At 44.8% G+C, this 13,600-nt stretch overlaps 1 protein-coding gene across 2 annotated transcripts in view; it reads right to left on the reverse strand.

The window, feature by feature from the left end:
• Positions 1 to 13,600, reverse strand: part of IMPG1 (interphotoreceptor matrix proteoglycan 1) — a 126,909-nt gene that overhangs the window by 3,459 nt on the left and 109,850 nt on the right. For both annotated transcript variants that reach the window (XM_047735255.1, XM_047735256.1), the window contains one exon: positions 4,884 to 5,064. In XM_047735255.1, the coding sequence (XP_047591211.1) occupies positions 4,884 to 5,064 (181 nt within the window). The remainder of the gene's footprint in view (positions 1 to 4,883; positions 5,065 to 13,600) is intronic.

The following is a 13,600-nucleotide window of genomic DNA, read 5'->3' on the forward strand; positions in this document are numbered from 1 at the left end:
AGATCTGAGGAGGAAAAGTCATAAATAATTTATTAGATTTGCATTTTCTGCATATGTATAATGATAACTGAAATTAATAAAAGTCAAACTTAAGCTAAATGAATATTTTGTTTATTCTTGGGAGAATTTTTGCCAAGTTCCTACTATAACTGAATATAGGACAATTAAAATTTAAGGAAATGAAAAATGTATGGAGTACATTTGTAAGTATTGAATTGAGGAAAAGAACAGAAGGAAAAACAAAGGTGAAAATAGAATGAAAGATGACCCGGCAGTAGAACGACGAAGAAAACACACCGAACACGTCCGCGGCGCGTCCGCGGACTCTTCTCAGTAAGGCACCGGCCCTCAACACAATTTTCCTATCGCGTTCCTTCAGGTCAACTAGCAAAAATGCAGCGAGTTCGCGATGCTTTAGCGAGCGCTGCTTTCAGGGTGGACAACACCTGATGTCCTTGGCGGGTGCCCTTGGCTGATCTGCTTCTGAGTTGGGGCTTCAATGCCAGGTGGGGGCGATCAGGTTCTTCCTGCCGCGGCTGCCGCGGTGGGTGATGGATGACCCAGCGGCACCCAGCGGCACCCAGCGGCTCCCAGCATGCTCGCAGCCGGGCACCTGATTTATTCCTCCGCTAACCCACCACGCATGCCTGTTATCCCCACTGTATGGATAAAACCTGAGGCTGGGAGTTGCTTCAGGTCACAAGTAGCTGGGCCAGGGCTTGAGTTTTAACTCGGGTCTAACTCCGAAGCCTCAGGTCGGAATCCCCGTCTTCAGCGATGGCTGGTAAGGTCAACTGTCCTGTGGCCCGCACGTCGTCAGCTGTCGGAGTCACATACAAGACGGCGTCTGGGAGGAACAGGAGTGGGTGGCAGGGATGCGGGGGGACCTCAGCACCCCTGTGCTGCGCGTCTGAGGCGGCTCGTGGAGGCTGGTGGGGTTTGTCTTCATGCCGAGGAGGTGGGCCGGGGTTTAACATCTGACGCCGAGCAGTTCTCTTTCCTCGTTAACCGGAAGAGTAGCTGATTGCGCCTGTCATTCCACGGATTTACTCTGCTTTTCCTTACATATTTGAGCGAAAACATAGAAACCTGCCCATATTTGATGATTTGTTACTGATAAAATGGTAATGCCATATAGTTGATTTTATTTGATTCTAAGTATACATATTAATCATTACACAAGCAGGATCTATTGTCCTGTAATTTACTCTTCTCATTTAATAAAATGTCTTACTCCTAGAGCAGCTCCAGCAGGGCTGTATCATTGCCTTTAACTGCTGCTCGGTGGCGACGAATACACACGCTACTCGCGACCAAACTGTCTCTCCATAGACGTGCCCTGCAGTTGTTTCAGGATTCCAAGCAATGATGCTGTGGACATTTTTATAAACACATCTTAGTGCACAAATGCCTCTATATTTTTTGTAGGAATGTTGTCTAAAAGTAGAGTAATTGAATCTAATTTAAAATTTTATCAATACTAGCGAATATTTCTTAGAAAAAGGTTTTTCTAATTTATACATTCCGGCAAAGCTTGATGGAACTAGTTTTCCCTGATGTTACCTACACTGGAGAGTATTCACATTTTTACCAAACTCATGAGTAACATGAGATCTCTTTATTGTTTTTGGATTTCCCCAACTATAGTGAGACTGAGCACATCTTGTCCTATGTTTTTCTTGGTCATCTCGATTTCTTGTATGAATTGCACTTCTGTATTCTTGGCCCATTTTAATATCAGTGTGTTTGTCTTTTATTGATGTGTAGGAGCTCTGATTATTATGGATTTTCAACCTCTATAAGATAGGTTATCGATATTTCCCCCACCTTGTTAATATGTTAACTTTATTTATGGTGACTTTCCCCCTGTGGAAATCCTCTTCTTAATGTCATCTGGGATTGGTGTCTTAATTAGGGAAGGCTTTTTTAGCCCAGGATTATAGACGTGGTTTTAAAAATAGTTTTCCTTGGGTGCCTGTGTGGCTCTGTCGTTAAGTGTCTGCCTTTGACTCAGGTCATGATCCCAGGGTCCTGGGATCCAGTCTATATCAGGCTCCCTGCTCAGCGGAGAGCCTGCTTCTCCCTCCCCACTCTCCCTGCTTGTGTTCCCTTCCTCTCTGACTCTCTGCCAAATAAATAAAATATTAAAAAAAAAAATAGTTTTCTGGGGCACCTGGGTGGCTCAGTGGGTTAAAGCCTCTGCCTTAGGCTAGGGTCATTATCTCAGGGTCCTGGGATCGAGCCCCGCATCGGGCTCTCTGCTCAGCGGGGAGCCTGCTTCCCCCTCTCTCTGCCTGCTTCACTGCCTACTTGCGATCTCTGTCTGTCAAATAAATAAATAGAATTTTTTAAAAAAAGTTTTCCTCATATTTTCAACGTTTTGATTTTGTTTCAATCTTTGATACAGAATTGATTTGTGTATAGTAAAAAACTAATTTTATTTTATTTTCTAAATGGAAGGCCAATTGTATTCTAACTATTACTGACAGTCCATACTTTCTCTACTGATTTGAAACGCTTGTTAAGATAAGTTCTCTAAATATAAGGGTCTATTTGGGGCATGTATATATATGTGTGTGTGTACATGTGTGTGTGTATATATATATAAACACACATACCTATTTTTATATATTTACATATATACACACACATACGTATTTGTTCTGTGTACTTACTGTCTGTCTTAGTGTTCTAAATATTATTTTATTTTTTAAAGATTTTATTTATTTATTTGACAGAGATCACAAGTAGGCAGAGAGGCAGGCAGAGAGAGAGAGGAGGAGGAAGCAGGCTCCTTGCTGAACAGAGAGCCCGATGTGGGGCTCGATCCCAGGACCCTGGGATCATGACCTGAGCTGAAGGCAGAGGCTTTAACCCACAGAGCCACCCAGGTGCCCCCTAAATATTATTTTAAATATTACTACCCTACAGAGCAACCTCTCTATCATTCTACTTCAAGATTTTCTGTTCTACATTTTCATTTCCAGAGCAAATTTAGAACCAGAATGTCAAATTCCATCTAGAATCCTGTTGGAATTGTATTTGAGATTAACTTGGAGAAAGTTGACAGCGTTATCATAATCCTCACTCACTTGGGTACTCTTGTGCTTTATGTTCTTTGTAAAGATGCTTTATAAACAGAAGTTCATATACCCTTTGCAGTAACCCAATAGATGGGTTTTATTAGTCTCATTGTCAAATGAGGGAATTGAGATTTTGAGATGTAATTGGTCCAAGGTGACTTGATTAGTAAGTTGCTAAGCCAAAAATTTTTAAAAGATTTATTTGTTTAATAGATAGCACAAGTGGGGGAATAGCAGACAGAAGGAGAAGCAGACTCACCGCTGAGCCGGGAGACTGATTGGGGGTTCGATTCCAGAACCTTGGGATCATGACCTGAGCTGAAGGCAGGCACTTAACCAACTGAGCCACCAAGGTGTCCCTAAGCCAAAATTTTAATCATTATTTGTCTGACTCCAGAATATTGCTTCTTAATCATCACTGGGTTAAATCGTTGTCTTTTAAAGTGCTAATACTTTGAAAGAACAGGTACTTTTCGTGAAGAGAAAGGCTAAACCTCTCTAGCTTCTTGTTGATGGAGTAAAGCAGATGGCCATGAGCTCCCTGGTAGGAAACTAGAGATGGTGGCCACTAGAATAAATAGGAGGAAGTAAAAACAAACACAGGATTATCTACTCAAGATGTGGGTCTAAGTTGATCACCACTGAGATGTTCCAGAGTGTGTCACTAGAGAGACTTGGCTGGGAAAGGCGAGACAGGCTCAGGAAGAAGCTCTCCAGGGCAGAGTGCACAGTATGGACTTGATCTGGGTGTCACAGGACTTGTAGAAGAGTAAGGAGTCTCTGTGTCCCCTGATCATTCATAACGCCACCTACACCCTAAAGTCTGGTTCGTGAATAGAGGGCAAGTCATATCTCGCCTCCTTTTCCTCTTCTTAAGAGCTTCTCTTAACCTTTCTGTTGGAAATAAAGGATGGATTAAACATGTAGCTACTGAATAGACTACTATTTAATCATTAAAATGGCACCTGCGTGGCTCAGTTGTTAAGCGTCTGCCTCGGGCTCAGGTCGTGATCCCAGGATCCTGGGATTGAGCCTGCTCAGCGGGAAGCCTGCTTCTCCCTCTCCCCCTCCCCCTGCTTGTGTTCCCTTTCTCACTGTGTCTCTGTCAAATAAATAAATAAAAATCTTTTAAAAAATCGTTAAAAATGATGGTACAGAAAATATTTAATGACATGGGGGAATGTTCTATGTGAAAGAGCTGAGTATAAAAGAAGAAGCCAGTCTGATTCCACTTTGCTTTAGGACATTCTATGTAAACGTTCTGTATAAACATGTACATCAAAAGATAAGAAGAATTAATATGAATATCACATTTTTTCCTCATAATTCTCTGTATTTTCCAAATTTCTATGATGAAAGCTGTATTTACAAATAGGAAAAAAGCAAGTATCACACACACACACAGACACACACACACACGCGCGCGCGCGCGCTTCAACACCAATTAAGGAAGGAGACCACACAGTATTGGGTCTTGAAGCTGACGCAGGCTCTTTTCCCTTCCCTGTTGGTCTTAATGCAATACGGCTGCGAGGCTGGAGCTGTGGCTCTGAAGGTGGTCCCTGGACCGGCAGCAGCAGCGTTACCTGGGCCCTACCCAGACCTACTGCATCAAAAGAGAACTTGGCAGAAGCCGGCCATGTGTTTAAAGAAGTCCTGGACTTCTCTAAAGTCTTTAAATGTTCACTGGAGATCGAGAACCATGGGCTTAGAGGAACGTACACATTCATTCTAATGACAGGTTTCTCAAAAGCAAGAAGAGCAAATTCCTGGGTCTATAAGCGACTGTGCTCAACCTACCTGCATGGAACTCCCTTTCCCCGCAGGACCTCACACTCCTCGGTGGGGCCACAGAGGCCCGAGTCCCGGTGGTGCTGGTGCCCTGGCCTGCAGCGACACTCAGCTTCCTCGGTCCGCTCGTTTTTTACACACTCGGCAAATTCGCCACAGGCCAGGAATTTGCAGGGATCTGCTTGGTCGGCTGTAAGAGACGGGCCAGATTTTAGCGAATACATGGCTGCCCAAGCGGAGGAACTGGCGGAAATCAAAGGCCAGAGACCAGAGATATTGGCCATCACTCCATTTGGGAGTGATTGTCCAGTAGTGATGACAGACTGGAGTGAAAAGTGAAATGCACATTTCTGTATTTTTGAGTTTATGGACACAGGTGATAACATATTTACTCAGAATATAGTTCTGCACAAACCTAATTGGGCATCCGAATCAGCTAGAGGCCTTGTTAGAACACAGGTTCCTGGCCCCATCCTCAGAGTTTTGGAAGCAGAGGGCGTGGGATGGTGACTGAGAATCTGTATTTCTAAGGAGGTCTCAGGGGGGCTGACGCATCTGGAGGGCACATTAGGGAACCAGTGCATTAGAGAATTAAGACTTTTGTTGGCTAGGTTTTTAAAGTAAGCATTTTCTGCACAGATGAGTTCTGAAAGTATATATTTAAGACCAGGTCTACCTTACAAAGTAGTCAAGTAGTCATGTATGTGGACAGTTTTGAGAACTCAGGACAATTTCCTCACTATTAGTCCCTTGTTAGAGATCTTTCCTTTGGATTAATAGTTTTTCCCCTATTAAAGTTCAAATAGATCTCTACTCTCCGTTTTTGCTTTTTGTTCTTTTGTTTTATGTTGATTGTTCTCTGATATTCTAAGTTCGGGAGCATTGTCTCAAATTTTTTTGTACACTGGATTATAAGTCAAGGGAATCTCAGAATATTTAGATCCAGAAGGCCTGTGGCCCCCTGACAGCTTTTCCTTGTTTTTTTTTGTTTTTGTTTTTGTTTGTGTGTGTTTAAGATTTTATTTATTAATTTGGGAGAAAGAGAGAGTGTGTGCCAGCAGGAGACGGAGTGAAGGGCAGACAGGGAGGGAGAAGCAGGCTAAGCAGGGAGCCTGAAGCAGGGCTCAGTCAGGACCCCGGGATCATGACCTGAGCACCAGGCAGGTGCTTAATGGACTGAGCCACCCAGGTGCCCCTTTCCCATTTTTTTTAATAGTTTATTTATTTATTTGACAGAGATCACAAGTAGGCAGAGAGGCAGGCAGAGAGAGAGTGAGAAGCAGGCTCCCCACTGAGCAGAGAGCCCGATGCGGGGCTCGATCCCAAGACCCTGAGATCATGACCTGAGCTAAAGGCAGAGGCTTAACACACTGAGCCACCCAGGTGCCCCCTTTCCCCTGTTTTTACACAGGTGAGCACACTAAGCTGTCAGGCAGAGAAGCGAAGGGTCCGAGTCCCCACATGCTGATGGCAGAACCAGAACAGGCCTCTGGTCTTCAGACCATTGCTCTCTCTGCCCTGGGAGGGATTCCTGTTGAATCCCAGCAGTCATTTAACCTTCAGATTATTCTTTGTATAAGAATCTATTCTGTGCAAGGAGCTAGTGCACAGGTAGCCATGCATAAAGCTGTCCTTCCAAGACAGATATTTCTATATGAAAAGCCCAGTACCTTGTCTAGTATAAGGGCTGTAAAGATGAGCTCTAAATATAAATTAGAGAGGAGGTCATTGTTTCGTTTATTTAAAGTGATTGGCATTTGTATGTGCAAAGACTATGAAAGGCATCCCAACTGGACCCGGCAGCATGAACAGAGGCACAGAGGTGAGGAAGCAACAGATAAGAGAGCCTGGGAGGTCCACTTTGGAGGCAACCGACACTCATGGGCAGCAAAGAAGGGAACCTAGATTGGAAAGATAAGTTAAGGCCAATTTTCTGGTAGGTCTTGAAGACCATGCTAAGGAATTGGACTCTGTAGGCAGGGGGAAGCCATGGAGGACTTCTGGGCGAGGGAAGGGTCTCATCAGAATTGTCCATTAGGGGGCGCCTGGGTGGCTCAGTGGGTTAAGCCGCTGCCTTCGGCTCAGGTCATGATCTCAGGGTCCTGGGATCGAGTCCCACATCGGGCTCTCTGCTCAACAAGAAGCCTGCTTCCCTCTCTCTCTCTGCCTGCCTCTCCGTCTACTTGTGATCTCTCTCTGTCAAATAAATAAATAAAATCTTTAAAAAAAAAAGAATTGTCCATTAGAAGATACGTAATAGAACTGTCAGGGTTCTATTCAAGTGATCATCTGGTTCTGTGTTTTTCACGTGGGAACATCTGCAGAACTCTAATTCAGCAGGACAATAGGTTTTATACTAAGAGGAGGTTGGTGGCTAAATAAGCCCCCCCCCCCCCATGTAGGGTGAAATAAATGTAACGGGTTTCTCTCTTTCCCTTGTTCCTCTCTCTCTTCCCTTCAAACTTACCCCTTCTCTTTTTACATTTAAATTTATTGGGGTCATTAATAAGCTAACGTCTATTGTGAATCTTCAAGTGGAGAACACAGTCAGCGGCTTTGCCAAGTTTACTGCCCACAGAAGCTCTGCCTAGGGTCACGGGTTCAGGCTGTGGGGTGAGAATTCCAATGAACACTTATATTCGCTGCTCCGATCCAGCGCCTCCTAGTGGTCCAGAAGTGATAACGCGCGAGATTAGTAAAAACAGCCCTAAGCTGTGGGCAAGAGCAGGTCCTGGAAAACAGCTGTTAAGGTCTCCCAGCAGGTAGACCTGCTAAAAGACTTCACATGAAGTTGTATCTGCAGCATGAGGGTCCCTTATGGACAAGCAGGCCTGACTAATGTGAACTGGCTTCCTCTGCTTGCAAGTTCTAAAGCTCGCCATGTTATAGGATCCTTGTCACTGTTTAGAAAATGACTCGGATTTACCTGGACAACCCAGGCGATTCATATCCAGAGCCTGGCTTAATAAATAACAGCTGTCAGCAACCTTACACTCAAGACTTATGATACTGATAACAGAAGTCAGGGGGAATAGTCGGAGCTCCATTTCCTTCTCTCTGCAGCAGAGAAATGTATCAAGTAGGAAAGCTGACGGCACGCACAGATTTTACCCCTCTGAAGAGTAAATGTGTGATAACCAAATGAGTTTCCCATTTAAAAAAAATTACTATTTTACTCTCATTTCCTTCAGCCCACTCAGGCATAGTCTAGGCACCAGTAAAGCCAAACAGAACACAATAAGGCAACACTGTCTTGAGAAATAATTTTATCCACATTTGAGGGCCCTGGATCAGATATATGTGAAGAACAAATGCACCTAGTTTATAGATAACTTGCTTTCCCCGTGTTGTAGATTCAGAACCAGTCTACAGAGAAGTAGGAGACTTCAAATCACGGAGCTTAGTTTTTGTTCGCTGTGTGTTTGCTGTGTACACTTTCCTGGGTACTAAGACAACATTCGTTGACTCAACAAATATCAACTTGGCCCTTCAGAATCTTCAACACTAAGAATTTCAGGCCAACTGATTGCTTTAGATTTTAATTTTAACCTTATATAAAATTTTACATTTTAGATAGAGTGTTAGAGATGAAAGGTATTTTAGAACCTTCTCCCGAATTGGCTCACTTTGCCGATGAGGAAGCCGAGACTCCGAAGTTGAGTGTTGCAAAGCCCAAGGCTGTTTGTGCGGGTCCTCTGCGTGAGGAGGAAGTGCCAGGGAAGGAAAGAGCCAGGAGGGGGCGCTGTGGGATCAGGCATGAAAAGGCAATTACGGTTAATTAGAATTGTTAATAGAAGAGATCATATATAGAAATGTAATTTGTGAAGCAGCCGGTACTGTTTCCATTATTATACCTCAAAAATACTGTTCCTAGCTGTGTTGATGGTCCTCTACTTACCCACCAGTCTTGGAGGGGCACCTACAACTTTGAGTTAAAGGCAAAGACTGAGAACTGGATGTGGAGGATGGTGGGGAGGAAGGGCCATGGAAGAGAAAAGATTGTACAACGGATGAAAATTTAGTAGAAAAATTTTAAGCGAAGCTTTCCCTCTACTGTTATCATTTTCTTTCCTTGTCATATCCCAAAGACATTTCTCCTTAGAATGATGGACTCATCCATCAGTCACTGTTAGGCTATATGACTATTTGCCTCCTCCTTAATATGTCCCCAAGCCTTTGCACAAAACAAAATTTGCACAAACTAAGTCTGAACTTCCCCCTGTCTGCTCTTGATTTGGTCAATACTGACAGTGTGAACATTAGGTAACAACAACCTGAAGTGCTCTCTTCTGAACATCTGTAGCTTGGAAAGAGGGAGGACTCCGACTGGAGATCAGTAGTTGATGAGGAAGAGTGGAACCAGATGGCATTTTTTCTAGAAGAATATTTTCAAGTCATAATCAAGTTGTGTGTGGATTTGAAGAAGTGAAGTCCTCATGATTGGTGCATAGACTAGTTGGTCTATAATTCCCCTAGCTTCCCCAATTTGCTTAAGCCCTCTTCCAATACGTTATTTTTATGATTGGCGCTATAGAAAGTTTTCTTCAAGAGCCTGTACCACACCCACTAGGGATCATGTTCCTGAACCTCCAGCTTCACCAGGAGTGCAATGACAATTACTTATAGGAACAGGGAGCTCACATTTATTAAGGCCATTTTGTGTTTGGCAGTGTGGTGGGCACTTCAAGCATGTCTTCACTCATATGCACAACCACCTTCCAAAGCAGATATCACTGCCCTCATTTTCATAAGTGAGAAACCTGAAGTCCATTTTAGCTAGAAAGTATAGCCCCAGATTAGCATCTGTACGTCTGCTTACAATGTTCAGCTTTTGACATCATTCTAATGGTTTTCCGATATGGGATTTCCAGGAGACACCAAGGGGCTGACAAGGGATGGTGGGGGTAGGGAGAGGCCCAAACATGCCAGCGTCTTCCCTCTTACCAGTTCACATATTAGACTTCCACAGATGCTTTCCTTTGAACAAAGGCTCTCTTAACTTAACAAAAGGTCAAAACCACGGTCTGCCAAAACTCCTTCATTAGGCAGAATGTTTCCTTAGAGAAGTACAGTCTGACACTGCAGCAACTCCACATTTGATCCTGTTGCTCAATGTGACAGCAATGGACACGGCTTGAAGGAAGTGAGCTGCTACGCGGGGCCTGGACGTATGTATGTCATTCTGAGATGTACAGCGTAAGCACATTTTCTGTATCAGTTTCTCCCTGGATTTGCTTATGTAACGTCTTTTATCTCTATGCAAAAGGTCCTGAAAAGCATTCCCAACTGCCTCATGAGGATGTCCCTTAGCTCTTTATCATGTGATAGAAACCATTTAAATAAATGTCCCTTGCCTGCAGGGAACACTTTGAGGCATTTTACAGTTAACGTTAAAAAGATTATGGTCTTGGTCACCAAGCAGTTTATAAATTCATAGGTCCCTGATGGTCTAAGACTGTCTTTCTCAAGCTTCTTGTCATGCTTGTCAGGCCCGGTAAAAGAATCTCCCAGTCTCTCAGGCCTCTGAGGGTCTGTGGTGTGCATGTCACCAGCTCCAGTTTATTGCACGGCTCCCCTTTCCCACATACAGCAGACAGTCCTGCCACTTGTCCCCCCAACCTTGGGGCTGTGTATTGATTGATTGCCTTTCTGCCCTGTTCTTTATCGTTCTTTATAATTTCATGATGCCCTTCTCTTGCGCTCTGTGGCAACACTCACGTGTTGGACAGGAATGGAAGCATCGCCTTTGATAGGGTCCGGTCCTAAGGCAAGATTTCAGCTCAATTTGGCTGAAACTCAGGCTTCCCCTGGGCTGGCCTGGGCTGCGGACCTGTTGGACGCCTCTCCTCCGGCTCCAGGAGCCCTCTTCAGTGTGATGACACCGAGTGTTCGCTAGATGGCGCTCAATAGCAAAACAAGTAGGAAGAGACTTAGGGGATGAAATTCTAAGAGCCCCAACTGCTTTCGGTCTTCTTAAAAACCACTGTGCGGTGTGCGCTGGTGGAGGGAAGAGAAATCTGGAAGGAACTCGCGCGGTGGGACGCTGGTGTCGCGCTCCAAGGGTCGGCTGATAGAGCCATTAGTACTGCGAGATGACCGCGACAGGTCGGGCCGCGACGGCTGGGGGAAGGTAGCGGACACTCCTGGATCATCTTTTCCTGTTCCCAAAAGGCAGACTTAGGGCTCCGGAGTTCGAGGCAGGGGGGACACCCCCCCCCCCCCGGGCGCTCAGCCTCACCAAGCCTCACTCCTGGACGCCGTGACTAGATTTCCCGCGGATGGAGGGGGAGTAAACCTGGCCACGTGCGCGCACCTGCCGGCAGCTGCAGGGTGGGGGTGGGGAAGGGCTGGGTGGGAGTAGCTGTAGTGCCATCTCTCCCTCCCCTCCCAGCTCATTGCCAAGGTTGTGAGGTTCCAGTTTCTCTTTGCCCAGAGCATGAGAGAATGACAAACCTCCCTGTCCCAGTCACTGCTAGTACGCAGGGTGCAGGACGCGTGCTTAGCTCACCATACTCCTAAGTACTCAACATGTTTTAAATTCTTTAAAATCCAAAAAAACCCCACAATATAATCCACGCTGGGTATTCGTCTTTATACCAATAATCATAAGGTATAATTTTAAGTATTTTTACTTTTATTGATTTTTTGACTGACTTATTTTAAAGATTTTTTAAAATCTTTTTGAGAGAGAGAGAGGGAAAGATCACGAGCCTCAGCAGGAGGGGGAGAGGGAGTCTCAAGCAGATTGTGCTGAGCCGGGGCTCGATCTCGGGACTCCTCAGGACCCTGAGATCATTCCCTGATCGGAAACCAAGACACTGGGGTGGAATTGACTACGCCACCCAGGAACCCCTAATTTTAAGTATTTTTAGTAATTAATGTTAATATTTTTATTAATATTCATGAAAGGCCTAGAGCTCAGAAAATCTTAATGCAACACTGGTGGTCTACCTCCTTCTCAAGATGGGAATGTTACCAACAGTGTTTGGTGCTCAGCACTCAGTAATTTGTATGGATATGCCTATCCCCTGAGGGTTCTTTTGAGCTCTATTCAGGGACCTCACCTTCCACACAGGCCCAGCTGGTTTATTTTCCCAAATCCTGAGAACATTCCAGGATTTGCTGGACCAGCAGAGGGAGTGGGTCGGCTTATGGCTGCTGTCAGTGTTGCTGCCTCAAGGAAAGTGCCCTGGGTGGAGGAACCATCCCGGGAACAGTCTGTGTGCTCCTGAATGTAGCTTAGCATCTTTAGTCCCACTCAGCCCTTCTATAAAATGGGTTATTTAAACCAGATCATCGCTACTGTCCCTCAAATATCTATCTCCTGTTCTAGGTGTCCTAAGGGAACCGTACCGCTGGACATTACTGGGACATGTCCCTCTAGAACTCCTCATCGAACTCAATGATCAAAATAATGTTAAGAAGAATCTATAACCTGAGTTAATACTTCATTGTTTTATTATTTTATTATTGGCCAAAACATGTTTTGCTCCTGCCTTAGAGAGGAAGGACAGGATTAGAGAATAATCATTCAATGATACAGCACCAGGCATGTGGCTGGAGCTTAATTAACACACATTTGTGGAATTGAGTGAGTTACTAACAGGAGTTCTTTCTGGGTTAAAGGGACATGTAATGTGAAAAATTTCGGGTTTCATTTTAATCATCCACCGTTCTTAAAACAATAATCACAAACTGTTGAGCGTAGGCTCTCAGAATCTCTTCCTTCTGTGAATGGATGTGTGAATGCCCTTACACATCTTGTCCTGGCTCAGAGACTAAAGGATTCTTTCTGCTCTCCCTCATTATTCATATCTGCCACACTGAGGCGTTTTGGATGCATTGGTGTTAGGACTTGAGTGTCCCAGGAATCAGGGGGTGGATGGAGAGCTCTGAGAGCAGGGGCTGTGGAAGGGGGCCTGGCAGTGGGGCTGAAGCCCAGGCTTCCATGCAGGCTTTGCATTCCGGGGTTCTGTGAAGGATTCCAGGAGTATCTTAAACTCACATGTGGGATGAGGACCCGGCTGAAACTCTGGAGAGGGCTAAAGGTACCTGGAGGTCTAGGCAAAGCTGGGGTTCCCTCATGGAAGCAGGTATTAACAGAAAATCCCCATGATGGCATCCCAGGAAGCACAGGGCAGTAGCAGTGGAAAAACAAGAGAGGAGGCCAGAGACAGGACGGGGGTGGGTTAGGGGAGGGTGGGGCGGGGAATGGGGGGGCAGAGGCTGGGAGTGTCTCCTGGAAGGAGAATTCCTGCGGGTGCCTCAGCTCAGAAGGGACACTCCTAGCGGAGCCAAGAGTACATGTGAAGGGGACATTAAGAAGTTCAGGACTTTTGTTTCTGAAAGTGAACTTTTTTCTTTTCTTTATTATTATTTTTTAAAGATTTTATTTATTTATTTGACAGAGAGAGATCACAAGCAGGCAGAGAGGCAGGCAGAGAGAGAGGAGGAAGCAGGCTCCCTACCGAGCAGAGAGCCCGATTCGGGGCTCGATCCCAGCACCCTGAGATCATGACCTGAGCCGAAGGCAGCGGCTTAACCCACTAAGCCACCCAGGCGCCCTTCTTTATTATTTTTTTTTGGCATTCTAAAAATATAACAAAATATTATAGGAAATTTCACTTGGTGAAATGTGAAATCTAACAATTCATTTAAGGTTAATTAGACTTAAGTGTGTTATTTTTTTTTCTAAGTAGATTAAACAACATTTGTATACCCAGTAA

The sequence above is a fragment of the Lutra lutra genome, chromosome 6, assembly GCF_902655055.1.
Source record: "Lutra lutra chromosome 6, mLutLut1.2, whole genome shotgun sequence".
Lineage (NCBI taxonomy): Eukaryota > Metazoa > Chordata > Mammalia > Carnivora > Mustelidae > Lutra > Lutra lutra.